Here is a 19,616-nt window from a genome sequence, read left to right as displayed (position 1 = left end):
TTATTGTTATTTGTTAAGCACTGACAGCATGCTTGGCATTATAGAAAACACAAACAGAGACCCAGTGTGCCAGTCTATACCATTATGTTCACTTTTACAATACTATGATACATTTTGTACAAAGAATACCTTGTGAGATATCCTTTCAAAACATATAATCTGCAGAATATTATTATCCTGGTAAAATATGTGTTTCAACATTGTATGTAAAGTTATAAAATTCTACTGCATAGCATTTCTGTAACATCCTCCAGAATTAGAAAAGCAGGCCCAAACAAGTTTTTTAGAGACAAAAGACACACTGATGCCCCGGCCAGGTATCAGCATAATCAGATGACCTACTATGGGCTATCGCCTAGTCTTCTTAGTATATGCGCAACGTGTCTCAGGTGGCATGTGACCAGGATTCATCACCAAATTTAGTCCGCTGGTTGGATCATTAGCTTCCCCGGCCCGGGCCAGGTATTGATGGGAAATGTGACGTGAATGCTGATCCATGCCCCCCATCACCTAGTTAAGCAGCTATTCTTTGCCAGGAAGAAGGATGTGAGCAAGAACTTTATATATTGACAATGAAACAGCTGGAGGTCCTGTCTAAAGAGACTGGCTGTCACCTGGACCCCAGTTGGAGATAATCCTCAAAGAGGGGAATGGTATAAGAATACAGGACACACACAACACAATTCACAATTCTCTTCTCCTATAGCTACTCATGGCAGCTATAGTGGTTCAAAGACAAAAGAAGCATCATTGAACTGGGAGAGGGGTCCTGGCAGGGAGGCTTTTCAGCCAGTACAGACTGCTATAAGCTTTTGGTGAGAAAAAGAACCTTTTTACTTTTTTACGTTCACTTAACTAGTTAAGTTAGGTATTAGCTTGCAGTTTAATCTTTTTATTTTCTTTGCAACCAATTCTGACTTTTATGCCTCATTTCTTGTAATCACTTAAAATCTGTCTTTTTGTAGTGAATAAGCTGTTTTGTGGCTTTATCTAAACCAGTGGATGTTTGGATTGAAGTGTTCGGGAATCTTCACTTGAGATAACAGGGCCTATGCATATCATTTTCCTTTGATGCAATGACGGACTTTCTATGAGCTTGCATTGTCCAGAAGAGTGCTGGGCAGTACAAGATGCACATTTCTGGGGGACAAGGCTAGGACTGGGAATTTACTGGTGTCGCTCTGCAATACAATTCATCAGTGGCTGGCAGAGCATTAATGAAACATAGCTGGGAGTGATTTTGCATGCTAGAGGCAACCCTGTGCGCCGGGGACCAGGATGCAGAGTGGGGAGCCAAGGTGACTTTGGCTGCATTCTGAATAGACCGGGGAAGAGCAGGACTGGGAAGGCACCACAGTGGTGGGTGTGGTATAAAATCTGAGACAAAGTAGCTGGAAAGCAGGGAGGGCAGAAAGCTGGAGGGTGGAATAGTCAGGAGGACGTCAGCTCAAGTCCCTGTGATCAATCTTTGTAGAGACAGAAAGGGTCTCTTGAATGCAATGTCCACACAGCCCTGTAAAGCTGCCAAACTCCCCCCCCCCCCAAGGCCTTCACAGCTGTTTGGCCACTGAGTCACTGGTCTCCGGCACTGGACCACCAAGACAGCCTAAAAACTCTCTAAAGCCTGACCAACAGACTCCCATCACCCTTTATCCACAGAGCTCCCTGCATTGTTCATTACATGGTTCTGCCCACGGATGTGCAAGGCCAACTCAGCCGGGCGAGGCCCGCTCTGAATAGCTCCTCCATTCGGAGGAACAAAACACAAATGGCAATCGTTGTTTCTTTAAATCATTATTTGGGGGGCAGAGGACTTTCGGGCAGTGACAAGTGCTGAACGGACATCACTGGAGTCTGATTCCTTGGCAGATTCCCAGAATAAGCACAGGACAGGAAACCCTCGTGCCCCTGCCATGCGCACTGGCACTAGCCGGTGCCTCACTCCTTACCCGGCTCCACAGCCCACGTCTTCCTTGGTGTCTCTGAGATTGCCAGCAGACCAGGGTAAGTGATGCCAGTTTGGGGACTGACTGTTGTGATGTGATACTTGTCCACTAGGGAGTGGTTAAAAGCACCATAGTTTGTGACATGGGTCACCAACCAGCCATGGGAGACAGTGACCTTTGGGCCCCACCAACCAGGATTGGATCCATTCCCAGTCCCCTGAGGCATCTCTCCCCCATCAACCTCTTCACAACCAAGAATAAAGAAATTACACAGCAGGTTTGCACAGGCAAAGGGGGCGTGCATAACGAGAGGAGAAAAGAAAACAAATTTGCCATGTCTGCCCTGCAGGACAAGCCAGGTTCGTAGCCTTACCTGATCTCGGTGAGGCTGGGGCACGTCAGGATAAGGAGATGCATGTCTTCAGCGCACCGATCAGTGAAATTATTTGCACTCAGGTTCAGATGCCGGAGGGTGGAGTTTTGGGAGAGAGCAGAGCAGAGTGCCCCGCAGGATTCATCTGACAAACCAGTTTCCTGGAGGCTGCAGCAGAGCATCGGACACATACCTTAGAGCAGTGGTTCTCAAACTTTTGTACTGGTGACCCCTTTCACCCAGCACTGCTTGCGACCCCCCCTTATAAATTAAAAACACTTTTTAATATCCTTAACACCATTATAAATGCTGCAGGCAAAGCGGGGTTTGGGGTGGAAGCTGTCTTCGCGACCCCCCCATGTAATAACCTCGTGACTCCCTGAGGGGTCCCAACCCCCAGTTTGAGAACCCCTGCCTTAGAGAAAGGCTGAAACAGAGAATTGACAGGGCTTCCTGCATTGTCTGGCTGCCGATGTCTATGTCCATCTCCCGACCATCCTCACTTTACTCCTCCATGTCACTTTGCCTCCCTCTGCCTCACTCCCTCTTTCTGCTAATCTTACCACGTATGGCAGAATCACACAGGTTTAACAAATCTAAAGCTGACACAGGGGCTGCATCCATATTAGCAGGGACTCTTCACCATGCTAATTCCTAATCGGCAATCCACTAGATGCATAGATTCTCAGACCAGAAGGGACCATTAGGATCATCTGGTTTGACCTCCTGCACAACATAGCCCATAGAACTTCCCAGAAATAATTCCTCCTAGTGCTATAGCTGACCAGTGATCTGAGTACCTAGAAACCCCTCCATTTCTACTCCCTGCTGTGCTCACACCAGCCCAAGATCAGAACAGCCCCAACCACTCTTTTCTGGAAAGCATTTTGCTTCTGGAGCCCAGGCATGATCAGGATCTTGAGATCCTTTGGGCTGGGATTTCAGAGCGGTGAAAATTTAATTGATCTCTCTCCTGTGGCAGCAACTGGCTGATCAAGGCAGGGCTGGCCATTCCTGCCAAGGACATGGAGCAGGAGTAGGGTGACCAGATAGCAAGTGTGAAAAATTGGGACAGGGGTGGGGGGTAATAGGCGCCTACATAAGAAAAAGCCCTGAGTATCGGGAGTGTCCCTATAAAATTGGGATATCTGGTCACCTTAAGCGGAGGAATGTTTCACCTCCCCTTCCCCTGGGCGGTTTGCCCCACGGGAGATGGGACCAGCATGTGTTGTGAACCTGACAAGATTCTTTGTACCTTGTGAAACTTTGCTTCTGTGTCTCCTTCTCTGACAGGATCTGAAATGATGCTTATGCCAGGAAATGGGTGAAGGGCTTTGACAGACGAAGCATCACTGTCAGACTTATACTTACCCTAATTTCTGAATCTTGCATTCTGGGGACTCAAACACCCTTGATAGGTAAGAAAGGCCCCCTGTCCGCAGTTTATTCTTCTTGAGGTCAAGACTCAGGAGGGTCCAGTTTCCCGCGAGGGCAGATGCCAGTTCTTCACAGCACTGTTCAGTGAATGCATTCTTCCCTAGGCTAGAGAGCAGGCAGGGAGAGAAGGAGCCAAATGAATGAGAGAGAAAAACAGGAAAAGATAAAGAGGAGAAAGAGAGAAACTGTCAAAGCCAGGAGGAGGATTAATGAGAAGAAACAGGAGAACAGAACAAAGAGACAAGAAGCTGACAAATGAGAACAGAGGTAGGAAGGAAATAAGTGAGAGACACAATGAGAGAGAGGCCCAAAGAACAATCAGCCAGCCAGGAGGGAGGAGACCCATCAGAACCAAAGGCACACAGATGGGGATGGGATACAGAGGCCACATGCACAGAGAGGGCAGGAGCCCCAGGGAAGAATGAGGAAGAAGTAGCAGACGGTTACATTAGCTTTTTGCTTAACACGTACTCTGCACTGCAGCACTACAGACTGCTACTGGGAGCTGCAGAGTTTGCATGCTGGGATGTGATTCTGTCTTTGGGACTCTAGCAGAGTGACCTGCTGAAATGCAATCATGCGCAGCCCCAGGAGAGTGTAACATTGCACTATAACTCACACACAGAGTCAACTCCACAGCCAGGGAGGAAGAGTGGGGGACAGGCCTGGTGAACTAGGGTCTGAGCTGCACGTGGCCAAGTAGGAGACCCAGGTTTAGTTCTCAAACTCACCCTGTCACTTCCTGGCCCTGCAGGGTCTGCGAGCCCTGTGGGAGCAGTACACCTGGCCCCAGGAGGTGGCGAGGGATAAAGCACAAATCACACTACCGAACTGAGGAGCCAGCCTGGCAGGGAGGAGACCCAGACAGGCCTTTGAGCCAGAAGGATCTCAAGGGGGATGGGTTACAGCTGGCAGAGTGAGCAGCCAAAGGATAATTAGTGGCCACAAGCACTGAGGAGGAGCTGGATTTCACAGCTCCCTAGCATGGCCGCTGCTGGGACACTGGTTCCGTGCTAACTCCAAAGGAAAAGAGCCGTGTTCCAAATCACCACCACAACCTCTTGTGCATCCTGGATTTCCCCTGGCCATCCCCCACCCCCCATCCAAGTACTGAACAAAACAAGAAGAACAGACAATGGCCCAGGAAAAAATGGCAGAGCCCCAAGCTTATCATTATGCCTTATCTCCCATCCCCATGTACACAGGCTGCAGGCCCCATGACGCTTCAGAACATGAAATACATTTGAAAGTGAGTGAATTACTCATAAGACACCGACCACCCAGTTACCTCAGAGCTTCTAGCCTACAGTTCTGGTGCTTTAGGGCCTTGCAAATATCCTTCATTGTAGGATCCTTCAGATCATTATCCAGGAGACTGGGGGGAAATGAAAGAACAAAGCATTTCAGGCTGGATAAGGAGACAAATCTGCAAAGACTGCGGGTTTGGAAAGCTGGATGGGCTATGCAAATTATGCAATGGAAGATTTGCATGTTTGTTCCATATGCATTACCTCATTTACATCAATTCCAGACCCATCAAATCCTTCTATTGCTCGCTCCTCCTCCCTCTCCAATCCATAAATCCTCCCTGCGCCTCAGAATCCTCTCTTTGAGCTTCCTCCCTGTCTCATGGCTCTCTCTGGCACCCCAATGGCATTTCCCATAGTCCTCCCGGCTGGCTCCCCACTCTCCTCTCACTGGCTGCCCTGCCCCCGCTCACACTACGCTGCGCTCCAAGGAGAAAGATCCAGCTAGCTCAGATAACAGCAGCAGCAAAGTCATGGCAGCATGGACTGTGCACGCATAGCCCACGCTGCTGCGGCTTCACCGCTGCTGTCACTCAAGCTAGATCGAAGCTACTCAGGCACGTTGACGCGGGCTGCAGTCACACCTCTGAACACAGTGTAGACAGACCCTCGGTGTGCTCCGAAACCTGCTCTGACTCCCACCGTGCCTAGCAGCTGCTCAAGTCCCCCCATCCACACTCAGTGTCCCCCACCCAGAGCTACCTCTGCCTAAAGCAGGGCCCCCAACACACTCACAGCAACAGCCGGAGCGACACCCTACAACACCCGGCACAGTGTCACTCTAGCCACAGCTCTATGGCTGCAGGCAAGTTAGGAGCTGTGCTGTATGTGGGGTCTCTGGTTAGAGACCTCCCACGGTGGGGTCTAACCATACAGACACAGCCTAGAGTGCCTCCCCACCACTCTGTGACGTGCCTAATTGGGAGAATGAAGCGGCGGCTTAGGACCAAGGCTCCTGGGAGCCTCCAGGCCAGTTGGTGCAGGGCTGCATTCAGTGCTGCGCCCCTGGGCTGAGCTCTCTGTTCATTCCTGGGGGGGCAGCATGATTCAGGCAGGCACTCACGACTCCTGCGTTCTGCCAGGACTTGCTTTGCTTTGGGCTTAAGCCTTCTAAAGACTATCCCCAGCTCAGAGATCCTGAGACAGCTAGGAGAGAATGAAACCAGGTCCAGCCGAACGGCTTTGTGCATTTCACCAGCTCCTGCCACCTGAGGATCTTAAAATGCCCTATGGACACTGATTAGTGAAACCACCCAGCCACGAACCCTCCCACCATGTGCTACCACAGTGTTGCTATTTTGAAACGGGGAAACTGAGGCTCAGAGAGGCGAAACAACTTGCCTAGGATCACACAGTGAGTCGGCGGCAGAGCCAGGCAGAAACTTGTGCTTTAACCACAAATCCATCCTTCCTTTCAAGAGCACAGCAGAGGGGGAGCTGCATCTTAACCTTCACTTGCACCGCAGCTAGCATGGGGGGACTTTTCATCCTGCAGGCTCCCAAAGTGCAAGGCCTGATCCTGCCCTTCCTGCCCACACAAAACTCCTGTGAGTTCAGTGGGAGTGCTGGGTGCACAAGACAAGCAGAATTGGGTTCCAGGGACACAGACTAGCACTGACATGCAACCTGCTCTGCAGTGACAGGCAGGAGCTACAGTGTACTACACCTCGGTGAGGAAGAGGAATTTGTCTGTCTCAGGACACTGGGGCAAACCCCTGCGTGACATTCTATACCTTGGGGGAGCGCCCTGTAACCCCCATATTCCTCATTTATATAGAATTGGGATCTTGCATATAAAGCACACCTTGTAAGGTATCAGGAGAAAGGTTATAATCTGCTGAAAGTCACTGTTTCATCTAAATATATGTATGTCATTAATCCGTATGAAGTTATGAGATTGTGTCGTATGGTTGTCAGTAAAACATGCTGTAAATTGCGGAATCGGCCAGATATTAGCTCCCCAGAGACAACAGCAAGGAAAATTACCAGTGCCCAGGTGGGGTGTCAAACAACCATCAACAGCCATTGTCTAGCAAGGGAGCTACAATGCAATGACTTACCTGCATAAGGCCACACCAGGGGAATTGCTCAACCTTGCCTGGGGACTCAGCAATCCCCATCAGACATGTCTGGACTTGTGTGTTCTCCAAGCATATGGACTAAGGGTATAAAAAAGAACACCGGGGCCACATGCTGGGTGCTTTCTCCTGCCCCCACCTATGCTACAAGCAACAAGGACACTCAGAAGACTGAAGACTCCAACAGAAGAGACTGGCCCAGATTTAAGGGACAAACCTGTATACTAAGGACTGCAATACCCAATGAGGTGAGAAAAACTGCTTAATCTAGATGTTGCCCAGTCTAATAGGATTGTAAAGGCTGGTGTATATCCACATTCCATTGATGAAGTGGTGAACCAATTAATAAGTTTGCACTGTTCATCTTCAGCAGTGAAAGACGGTATATTCCTGAGGTACAAGGCTGGGAGCTGGGGGGATTTGGCCGGTGCCTTTCTCTGTGTGATCCATGAGTGGGTCTGGGAGCATTCATGCAATCTAGCTGGGTGTGGGGCTCCACATGGGGTTGTGCTGAGTGATCACAGCACCAGGAGGGGTTTGCTGCTTGTCGCTAGCAAAGCATTGTAAGAAACAGCCCAGGCTGGAGAGTTAAGGGGGCACAGCAGTCCCACAGTTCCAGGCTGCACCCCATGCATCCCATCACACCCTGTTCTTAACCAGAGTGCCTAGGGGCCTTTACTGTCCCCTCAGAGCCTTGGTTGTTAAAGTTTGATTCATAAGAACGGCCATACTGGGTAAGACTAAAGGTCCATCTAGCCCAGTATCCTGTCTTCTGACAGTGGCCAATGCCACATGCTTCAGAGAGAATGAACAGAACAGGCAATCATCAAGTGATCCATCTCCTATCGCCCATTCCCAGCTTCTGGCAAACGGAGGCTAGGGACACTCAGAGCATGGTTTTGCATCCCTGCCCATCCTGGCTAATAGCTATTGATGGACCTTGATTCCAAGCACACATACAGTAACACCCTGGAACTAAGTATATCTTTTTGCTAAGCGGATCCCCCTGGGATTTGAATCTATGGTGGCAAGAGGCCAAAGTAATTCAGACCTTATTGTTCACTTTGTTGCCCCAATACCTCAGCTGTAAAAGCTGAGCTCCCCCCGAGACCAGCACTAACAAGAGCTGAAGACCACTGTCCTACAGAACCTCCCTGTGCTTTCCCAGTTTTAAATGTTACAGTCTGGTAACATCTTGGGGAGGATGTTTTAATTCCATTTCCTTTAGAATTTTTACAAAAAGCTGCAGCTGTAACCAAAAAACACAACGATCACAGAGATCGCAGCGGGAAGGACACCAGGGCTTCCTGCTACTTTGCAGGTACAGGAGGTAGTTTGTTTTGTGCACAGCAAGAGCCTCAGGGAGAAGAGCTGGAGGAGACATGAATGCTTCCTCCATTGAGCTGGACTCCAAACTGATTCACATTTGGCTCTGCTTGGTGGTGGAGCAATTTTATCCCAGGGATGATGTTCTGGGGAGAGTCAGGAATTCACAAGAGTGGGGAGGAATTCCTGCCACACCACTGCTCCGGAGGGTGAGTATGAGAGAAACACCTACCCTGAATCCTGACATGTTGAATGGGGATCCCTGTCAGGGCAAAGAACTCTTCTAAACTTGTCTTTTTCAGGAAGTGCTCATTCCCACTAAGTGATAATAATTACACAGCCATGTAATTACATGCCATGTAATTACATGCCATGGCATGGACACACCTTCTACCAACCCCCCAAAGAGAGAAACTTAATAAAAGCTTTAAAAAAATCTAAAAACAAAAACCCTTCTCCAAGCAGAGTTTTGACTCTGAATATAGAGAAGTGCTGGAGCTTCATCACGTCCAGATTAAGGACTTCACTATTGATACAGATTTCACGCTGAAGGTGCTCACCTACTATGATGATGGGTGCCAGTATAAAACCCTAAGATAGACAGACTGTTCCACTTGTGGGTCTGTGGACCACCAGTGATCCATGGAGCCCTTCCTTGGAGGTCTGCAGAATTAAATATTTGGGAAGCAAGCCTTAGGGAGATGAGATGTTTGGTCCATGAAATGACTTTTCTATTGCTAAATGGGCCACAAGAGAAATAGACAGAGGATGACTATAACATGGGCTTGGATCCTGTATGTTACAAAATGGTGTAATGTCCATATCTGTAACACTCTTGGGAATCACCATCTACCTGACAGCCCTGTTGAGGCCACTGGCACGTCAAGTCCTGATATTTTAAACTTTACACACGACCTCTTTTCCTACCTCAGTTCTCTGACTTTGTGCAGCTCAGGTCTGAGTCGCTCCAGGCCCTCGTTCTGGATGAAGCAGGAATCTAGGGTTAGGCGCTGTATTTCTTCACAGCAACTCAACACATAAGCAAGGACCGTGCAATCCACCGGCATGAGGTATAAGTCGGAGAAGTCCATATGGGCAGCTTTACCCACAATATCATGCACAAGTTGGCTGTTCTGGGATTCAAAAAACAAATTTAATACATTCATCAGCCTCCTCTTCCCCTTGGGCTCTTCTGGGCTTTGCAGCTCCTCATAGTTCATCTCACTGAGCCACTCAATAACCTTGCGAGTTGCCTCTGCAGAGAACTTCCCCACATATTTCTCCAGGGGCATCTTGGTTGCAGGATGGGAGAGCCCAGCCAGGAAGCGAGAGAAGATCTCATAATCACCTTCCTTACAGGACCTGGCTTTATCCATTGTGTCTCTGAACTTGTCCTCCTTGTAATCGAGATAATGCACGAGGGCAGCAAAGAACTCCTGGATGGTGAGGTGAAGGAAGGAGTAGGTCACCTGGGCAGAGTCATCAGTTTGAGGGTTCTCCACCAAGAAGCCACTGAGGAAGGGAGAAAACTCCACATTGAAATCCTGTAAATACTTCAGATCAAAGACTAGAATGTGGTTTGTGATGCCGTATTCAGCCAACCATCCAACCTTTACCAATGTATCTCGCATCCTCTGAGGCTCAGGCCGCTCCTGGGTGTGATTGGCCATAATATGGGTGACGTAGCTGACAAAGAGCTGGGTCACTGTTTTGGGTGCAGGCTGTGGTCTCCCTGCCGCGGCCATGAAGCAGGGTTTCAGGGCCGTGCAGGTGATCCAGCAGTAAGACGGGTTGTAGCACAGCGTGTACAGAACCTGACTGTCCCTCACATATGCAAAGGCCTCTCTGGAGACTCGATCGTCTCCAAAGAACATGGAAAAGTATCTTTCCCTTTCCTTGGAGAGGAAGCCCACGATACTGGCCACCCTATGGAAGACTCCAGCCTCCAAACTGGTCAACTTGCTGGGGCGGCTGGTCAGCAGCACAGAACATCCCTTCAGCAGAGTCTGATTCAGCAGGCTGGTGACAATCACAGTAACTGGCTTCACATCCCCCAGGTTCATACACAGCTCCTGGGATCCACCTCTGCTTAATTTCAAATCAGTCTTGCTCTCATCCAAGCCATCAAAGATGAAGAGCAACTTCTCAGGGTCTTCCAGGACTCTTGGGAGCTTGTCCTGGAGGTGCGGATATGTTTGACAGATCAGAGACTCTAGGCTTCTCTTCTGAGTAATAGTGTTCAGGTCCCGGAACTTGAAGAAGAAAACAAAGGCAAATTTCTGGTAGTGCTTCCCCATTGCCCAGTCAAAGATGAATTTCTGCACCAGGGTTGTCTTGCCTACGCCAGCTACTCCGCTCACCATCACAGACAGGGGGACATGGTGGGTTCGAAAGCACCAGCGGAAGAGCCGGTCAGGGGTGATGCGCTCCAGCTCACTCTTTATTCTTCTCTGGAGGCGATATTCATTCAGCTCCCCAGCTGCTGCTAGGGCCTCATGCTCCTGGTGTGTCTGCTTCTTGAAGTGATGGTCTGAGATGACCTTGAGCTCCACGTAGCGGTTAGAGATGGGGAAAATCTGCCCTTCAGATCGCCCTGGCATCTTGTTTTCCTTCATCATCCCTGTGAGATCACAGAGTTTGGCTTTGTGCTCTACTTGACAAGCTGAAAAGGAGAATTACGGTTATTTCCCCCTCCCTCATCTCATAGCTGTTTATTTTATGAGGGTTAGTAAATGGAAGTGGCTAGAGATGGAGGGAGGCTGAGGTCCCTATGACTTCCCTGAGCTCCTGTTTTCCTTCACCATCCATGTCAGGTCACAGAGATCATCTTTGTACTTTTTTTGGTACACTGGAATGAAGAAATGTGTTGAGACGGACATGGCACAAACCCAGACAGCCTTTCTCTTACACCCCCCCAGTCATATTTCTCTCTGTCTTTCCCATTTCGGACCTCCCCCTTACTGCCCATGACCATGTGCACCTGGAGAGATACCAAGCAGGGGCCTGATAGAGACACTTTTCTTCTAATTTATATTCTAATCAGATACCAAGCTGAGGCCTGGACAGATAAGTAACTGCTCTGATCTCACATCTCTGTCTTCCCTCTGCCCTTTCCTTTGCTGAGTCAGATCATGAATACTTTCTGGTTTACCCTGGAACTTGCACTGAGATGGAATCAGGTTTCCTGTTCCAGCCTGTGTGATTCAAGGCCAGCAAACCCAGCAACTCCAATAGGTCTAATTTTCACCACAGCTTGTTCCGTGTGCCTGTAAGATAAGGATCCCTAGAACTGCCGCTGCGGGTGTAGCTGAAGGAGAGCAGAGAAGCCCCAGCAGTTCAATCCATGCTAAGCCAGGTTGAGCCTAGCTGCTCTGCGCTTTCACAAGGGGGAAAGGGTGTAAGAAGCCTTCCTACCTCTACAGCAGCTGAACACAGTTGTAATGGCACAATTATCCAGCTTCCTCCTCCTGCTGCCTGCACCTTCCTAGCACCTTCTGGGACACATGAGACCCCTACAGGGGCTGAGGAGGAGGCAGGGCCATGGCCCTGTTCTGGGTGCCCTGGCTAGCAGAGATGGCTGGGCTCACAGTGGGGGGTAAGCTGCATGCTCTACAGGGGTATTTCCTCGGACCACTGTGGAGCTGTGCCCCACTGAAGCTGACCCTGAGTCAAGCAGTTCTGTCCCAACCCCAGTACAGATCAGTGCCTATAAGGCATGACTGAGCCCTTTATTGGCATGAACAGGGATGAAATTGCATCATGGTACCTTTCAGTTCGGCATCAAGAGCATGCCCATTTTCATTCAGGAGATTTTCCTGTAACAAATTTTGACCTAGAAAGAGAGAGAGAGAGAGAAGGAGCAGACTACACTGTTATGCAACATGGGTTACTGTTACAAATATGGCCTTAATACCATCACATTTCACTGTTCTGGGATCTTAGTTTTACCTCTTTATTTAACATCAGCAATGCAACACCGAGTGTCCCTTTTATATTTATTACAACTGAATCTTGTTTCTTCCCTACTATGAGAGAGAGACCGCAGGTACCCTGGGCTCATCTCCACATGGCTGGTAAAACCAGCTCCCACCCTTGTGCAGACATGAAGCCGTGTCTGAGATCAGGACACACTCCTCTGTCTCCAGACCATTTATTTGCTGTTCTTTTCTGTCTCATCACTGCACTGTAGGAGCTGCTCTCTGCCCAGCAATCTCTCTACAGGCTCTTTATCCATCCGAAAGGGGTTCCCTCTTCTGTAAAGATCCTTCTTTCTCTCTGCTTATGGCCAGCTCTGGTCACACTCGCTTTTCCTCAGCTCTCTGGTCACTTGATCATATGATTCCTGTGGATTCCCCCTCACATAGCCTTCGGGGAGGCTAGCCCCCCCCGGCCCCACCCCTTCCATACGAGGGTCCCGCCAGTGGCTGGAACCCCAAGCCCCACACCTTCCCACCACCGGAGAAGCACTGGCCAGCCTGGGCCAGCCCGAGCCACACCAGCCAGCCAACCCAAGCCCCAGGCCAGCCCCAGCCTCACCGGAGGGCTGACCCGAGACACTGGCCAGCCCCAGCCGGTCCAGCACGAGCCGCCCCAGCCATGCCGGCCGACTGGCCCAACCCCAGGCTGGACCCAGCCACCCCAGCCCCAGCCTGGCCTCAGCCACCCTAGCCCCGGGACGGCCCCAGATGGTCCAGTCCGAGTAACCCAAGCCACACTGGCCGGCCAACCCGAGCACTGGGCTGGCCCCAGGCCAACCCAGCCGCCCCAAGCCAGCCGGGCTGGCCCAAGTCATGCTGGCCAGCCGCCACAGCCCTGAGCCAGCCTGAACAGCCCTGAGCTGGCCTGGGCCATCCCCAACAACCCCAGCTGCGCCAGCCAAAGAATGAGAAATGCGGCATGCCTCCCGTCCCGTGACCCCCAGCCACCCAGCGGAAGAACGCTGAGCTTTTTATATGCACCATGCAGATTCCGGGGCGGCTGCAGAGGCGGTAGCTGCTACTCAGCTTCCCAGGTTCACCAGTCATCTTCCTGGAGTCCAAGGAGATGACTGATGAACCCAGGAAGCTGAATAGCAGATACTGCCTCCTCAGCTGCCCCAGAGTCTGCATGGCACATAATAATAAGCAAAAACCTGCAACCCAGCATCCCACGGTACCAGCTGCCTATTATACCCACCGCCTATGCCCCCCACTTCATGTGTCCCCCATTCTGTGCAATGGGTACATTACCATTCTGAATGATTTCCTCCACCATCCCATGGAGATTGGGGTGAGCCCATCTGCTTTGCAGAGCAAACAGACACTCCCAGAGACCCAGCCCTGCGGCCTGGTTCATAGCCAAAATGTCATCTGCCAGCTTCTCTGCAGCGCTCGCTGAGTCGTGGTTCCTCTCCCAGTCATGGTAATCCTAAACCACAGAGGGACACCAGAGGAGGAAGAGTCAGAAGCTGCCTGCCATGGCAGGGTGGAATGTAGCAGCTAGAATGCAATCAGAAGCGTGACATAATGCCCCATGGCCAAGGGCTCCTTCTTAAAAGTGACCAACACAGTACCTGGCCCCTGGGTAGAAGGGCAGTGAAAGGCTCTGCCAGGGCAGAGTGGTGGGGAAGTGAAAGTGGTGATGTTTTGTTGTTGTGGCAGAGATCTGGGTTCATGTCTGACTCCCGGATGATACTAAACTGGGAGGAGTGGTAGATACGCTGGAGGGCAGGGATAGGATACAGAGGGACCTAGACAAATTGGAGGATTGGGCCAAAAGAAATCTGATGAGGTTCAATAAGGATAAGTGCAGGGTCCTGCACTTAGGACGGAAGAACCCAATGCACAGCTACAGACTAGGGACCGAATGGCTAGGCAGCAGTTCTGCGGAAAAGGACCTGGGGTGACAGTGGACGAGAAGCTGGATATGAGTCAGCAGTGTGCCCTTGTTGCCAAGAAGGCCAATGGCATTTTGGGATGTAAAAGTAGGGGCATAGTGAGCAGATCGAGGGACGTGATCGTCCCCCTCTATTCGACATTGGTGAGGCCTCATCTGGAGTACTGTGTCCAGTTTTGGGCCCCACACTACAAGAAGGATGTGGATAAATTGGAAAGAGTCCAGCGAAGGGCAACAAAAATGATTAGGGGTCTAGAACACATGACTTATGAGGAGAGGCTGAGGGAACTGGGATTGTTTAGTCTGCAGAAGAGAAGAATGAGGGGGGATTTGATAGCTAATTTCAACTACCTGAGAGGTGGTTCCAGAGAGGATGGTTCTAGACTATTCTCAGTGGTAGAAGAGGACAGGACAAGGAGTAATGGTCTCAAGTTGCAGTGGGGGAGGTTTAGGTTGGATATTAGGAAAAACTTTTTCACTAGGAGGGTGGTGAAACAGTGGAATGCGTTGCCTAGGGAGGTGGTGGAATCTCCTTCCTTAGAAGTTTTTAAGGTCAGGCTTGACAAAGCCCTGACTGGGATGATTTAATTGGGGATTGGTCCTGCTTTTGAGCAGGGGGTTGGACTAGATGACCTCCTGAGGTCCCTTCCAACCCTGATATTCTATGATTCCCCATTGCATTTATCCTCAGATCAATGCAGATTGGGGGCTGCGCTGCATTTTCATTCCCAGAAGAGGTCAGGGGCAAATATCATGCTTACAGTGCCTTCTCCTTGCCAGCTCGAAGTGTAATTAAGGGTTATCTTTGTTCTCTGCACACCTGTAGAGACATCTGATGGACGGATGCAAAGAGGCCTAGAATGGAGGGCCAGGCTGAGAGCCCTCACTCCTAGAGGTATTTGAAAGCTGGAAAGTGGCTGAACAACACAGTGTCCCACCAGCCAGGGAACCGTTCAGAACAAGAGATCTCATAAAAGGCAACATGAAGTCTGTGCATGAGGGGGTGGGTGTGGGTGTGGGTGTGATTACAATTAACCATGAATTACAATAATGATGAGCTGGGGGCAGATCTCTGTCACTCAGCTTGGGTGCTCACTTCTACACTGTATTTACCTTTGCTTGTGGTTTACAGTTTCTGGTATCTGTTGTTATATCTCCCTGGACCTCATAACCAGCATTAGCCTCTCTCCTGTCACCAACAAGCGACCAGGTCTCCATGGGGAGAGCTCTAAGGTTCTAGAATACCTAGGGCCTTTCCTGGTTTCCTGCTGGTCAGTGAGCGGTGCTGTACCTGGGCCTGCTGAGCAGTGACGACACCTCTGCTGGTGAGTTCCTCCAGCACAGTGAGAATGTCATTCTCAATGACGTAGACCAAGTCGGGGCGGAAGTGGTCGCTCAGCTTCTTCAGCTCCCCGGATGAATAATTATCCATGTGATTTCTGAAGGCTACAATATTGTCTGTGGAGAAGACCAGCACTTAGACAGTATGGCACTTATAGCTTGGGGTGGGCTCATATCCACTCACTGATAACTAGCACCCTTATCCGAGACATCACAGCTACTCCAGATGCAGCCTCTACCAGAAGGTTGCATTTTAAGGAATCATATAGGAGCATTGGTCACAGTAACTGCAGTGCCAGCCTCTCCCTGCAGGAGGCGCTGCAGGGAATGGTTCAGGAGCAGGGCTGTTACAATGCCCTCACTGTTCTAGTCCCAGCCTTTCCCAGGAGGCGCTGTCAGGAACCGCACTGAGTTTTACTGTCTGTAGGAGCAGTGCTGCTTTGCTTATGATGAGAGGAGCCCATCAATCACACTCACCTTCACTCACCGCAGCCCGTTGGTTGGAAGCCATTTTATTCACTTCTGCTCTTATGTCTCTGAGAAGTCTAGGGAGAGGGAAATGTACGTCACACAGAGGCAAGGAACGTCACTTCCATCTCCAGGCTAATAGCTCAGCATAAGGGAGGAGCAGCCATATCTACATCTGGAATTTTACCTCTGTGTTTTGTATGAAAATGTGTATCTACTTCCGCTTTTCAGACCCTAGTCTCAGGATAAAGCTTGGATTGTCTGAAGACTTTCAAGGAAATCTGTTAATTAGTTTCTGAGTTCTATTCAGTTTTTTAAAAGTTTGCAGATAAGGCCTGGTTTTCTTTCACATTAAGGCCCCTGCACATCACTCTGGCTGTGTGAAAGGGCTTTACATGGGGCACACATTACAGTTTGCTGCCAGAGGCGTGTAAACAGGCAGTAGGGCCTTTGTAGTTATCGCAGACTAAGAGTGTCCACATGGGAGTTATACCAGTATAACGACAGTGGTGAAATTATGCAAGTAAATTTCCCCATGTAGACAAACCCTCAGACGTTTGAGCTCCTGATCATCTCTTACCTCTAGCTTAAATACTACAGACTGTAGAGAGTCACAAATGGGTACAGCCAGCTTTGACAGTGTGCCCTCCATCCAACCCGGGAGTGGATTTTTCTAGGCCACTAACATTTGTGTTGCACTGTAGAGGAAGGACTTAGAAAGAACAGTGGCTACTTCCACAAGAATAAGATCTTCATGAAATGCCCCTGATGAATGTGGAGCTCTGGTGCCATCTGGGCGCTTTCACAAAGATCTGCTTTTTCCTGGAAAAAGAAAAGGAGGACTTGTGGCACCTTAGAGACTAACCGATTCACTAGAGCACAAGCTTTCGTGAGCTACAGCTCACTTCCTCAGATGCATATCTTTCTTTTTGCGAATACAGACTAACACGGCTGCTACTCTTTTTCCTGGAAGTAGCCGTTGCTGTGCTGGAGAGCTTTTCTTAATCCAACAACCTGGGGAAAACTCTGCTGGTTCTGTGTAATCTACACATGGTGTCCCGACACAAATACAAGGAAATGAAAAAGTTAAGACACCTAAATGGTACGTACCCTCTACTCCTGTACCATAATAGTGGTTGTCATGGTTACAAGACTAGCTCAACCTCTCTCCCCTTGCTGGTTTCTCTGGGAGCACTCACCTCAGGTCTTGGGCCACTTGCCTATCACAGGTTGGAATTGCGGGAGTCTTCCACTCTTAGGCCAAGACTAGGTCAGGCTACCCCAGGTGCCAGTCATTAACACCTGTCAGGCAAAATTGGATTCTGGGCACCTGTGGATCTTCCCTTCAGGAGCCTGTGACCAGTGTTAATGACCAGCAGCCTCCTCAAAGCCAAGTATTTGTATTGAGCATTGGGGACAAAGCATTAGAGAAAAGGATGTTAAAAGGGACAACCTGAAGGCATGTCTGCCTTACCCCAAGTACTACTGCGCCATCACGGTGACTTGGCCAACAATGTTCCGCACATACCCCCTCAGTTTCCACATCTGAGTGAATTCGCAACCTGGTTCCCGCAGGCTTCTGCAACGTTGGCAAGTTTGGCATGGGCCAAGCCAATTCTGTAGGCTCAGCAGGGGGTCGAGCCAGCATCGTCAGAGCTCCAATAGTTCTGACCTTGTCCCCTGACAGCTCTAAGTGACCATCTTCTCCTTCCTGCCTGACCCCTCCCAAACAAGAACAAGCATCACCATGTTCATCACAGTGGTGCAGAGGCAGAAAAGCATCAGCCGCCGCATTTTACAAATAAACCGTGGGGTTGGACCAGGTCATTCCTAGCACAGCAGGGGATAGAACCTTGGTCTCTGAGATGGTGGATTCCAACCTCATCCACTTAGCACAAATCTGTCAGACCTATGCCGTTTATCACAGTTGTTCTAATTGCTGGGTCATACTCCCCTCTCAGCGCAAGGAGTAGAACTTATGCTTCCTGACCCCCAGTTTTGCCTGCTTTAACCACTAAACCACACTTCCATCTCAGAATTAAAATTAATGATAGCTTCGTGATCATCACTTGAACACATTTGTAATATGCAAGCAGAATGAAGTCCAGACCAGTAATATACATACTTTAATAGGGCCAATTTCACAAAAACAATTATGGGCCAGATCAGCTGGGAGGAAAAATGTAATCAGAAAAATGTGAATGATCATTGGGAATTATTTAATAACACCTTACTAGTTGCCCCAAAAGCCACAATCCCAAAACTGAGGAAGAAGGCTGGGCTGGTTAAACAAAGATTTGGTTTAGAGGGGAAGTGAAGGCAGCTATAAAAATAAAAAAATACTATATAACAAGTGGGGAAAAGGGCAAGTTGACAGTAATGAATATTAATCAGAAGTTAGGAATTGTAGAAAAGTTATAAGGGACTCAAAGAAAAATCTCTGGCCAGCAGAGTTAAGGACAATAAGAAGGATTGCTGAGTATGACTGCTCAGAGCTCCGGTACGAAACTGTAGAAAAACCTGAGTGTCTCTGGATTAAGTTTAGAAGTGTGTGCAACAAGTGTGATGTAGTGGTGGGAGTCTGCTATAGACCACCGGACCAGGGGGATGAGGTAGATGAGGCTTTCTTCCGGCAGCTCACGGAAGCTACTAGATCGCATGCCCTGATTCTCATGGGTGACTTTAATTTTCCTGATATCTGCTGGGAGAGCAATACAGCGGTGCATAGTATTTTTGGAAAGCGTAGGGGACAATTTCCTAGCGCAAGTGCTAGAGGAGCCAACTAGGGGGGGCGCTTTTCTTGACCTGCTGCTCACAAACCGGGTAGAATTAGTGGGGGAAGCAAAAGTGGATGGGAATCTGGGAGGCAGTGACCATGAGTTGGTTGAGTTCAGGATCCTGACGCAGGGAAGAAAGGTAAGCAGCAGGATATGGACCCTGGACTTCAGGAAAGCAGACTTCGACTCCCTCAGGGAACGGATGGCCAGGATCCCCTGGGGGACTAAATTGAAGGGGAAAGGAGTCCAGGAGAGCTGGCTGTATTTCAAGGAATCCCTGTTGAGGTTACAGGGACAAACCATCCCAATGAGTCGAAAGAATAGTAAATATGGCAGGCGACCAGCTTGGCTTAATGGTGAAATCCTAGCGGATCTTAAACATAAAAAAGAAGCTTACAAGAAGTGGAAGGTTGGACATATGACCAGGGAAGAGTATAAAAATATTGCTCGGGCATGTAGGAATGATATCAGGAGGGCCAAATCGCACCTGGAGCTGCAGCTAGCAAGAGATGTCAAGAGTAACAAGAAGGGTTTCTTCAGGTATGTTGGCAACAAGAAGAAAGCCAAGGAAAGTGTGGGCCCCTTACTGAATGAGGGAGGCAACCTAGTGACAGAGGATGTAGAAAAAGCTAATGTACTCAATGCTTTTTTTGCCTCTGTTTTCACTAACAAGGTCAGCTCCCAGACTG

At 49.5% G+C, this 19,616-nt stretch overlaps 1 protein-coding gene across 1 annotated transcript in view; it reads right to left on the bottom strand.

The window, feature by feature from the left end:
- Positions 1-19,616, bottom strand: part of LOC311512379 (NACHT, LRR and PYD domains-containing protein 12-like) — a 34,247-nt gene that overhangs the window by 6,528 nt on the left and 8,103 nt on the right. Inside the window, exons 2-9 of the mRNA XM_084613588.1 lie at positions 16,160-16,227; positions 15,633-15,799; positions 13,696-13,873; positions 12,234-12,299; positions 9,395-11,129; positions 5,045-5,131; positions 3,691-3,861; positions 2,320-2,487 (exon numbers count right to left, since the gene is read on the bottom strand). Of these exons, the coding sequence (XP_084469714.1) occupies positions 2,320-2,487; positions 3,691-3,861; positions 5,045-5,131; positions 9,395-11,129; positions 12,234-12,299; positions 13,696-13,873; positions 15,633-15,799; positions 16,160-16,193 (2,606 nt within the window). The 5' untranslated portion in view covers positions 16,194-16,227. The remainder of the gene's footprint in view (positions 1-2,319; positions 2,488-3,690; positions 3,862-5,044; positions 5,132-9,394; positions 11,130-12,233; positions 12,300-13,695; positions 13,874-15,632; positions 15,800-16,159; positions 16,228-19,616) is intronic.

This window comes from Lepidochelys olivacea (assembly GCF_965140295.1).
Source record: "Lepidochelys olivacea isolate rLepOli2 genome assembly, chromosome: 24".
Taxonomy (NCBI): Eukaryota; Metazoa; Chordata; order Testudines; family Cheloniidae; genus Lepidochelys; species Lepidochelys olivacea.
The sequence above is the reverse complement of the archived record's forward strand: the minus strand, read 5'-3'. Positions and strand labels throughout refer to the sequence as shown.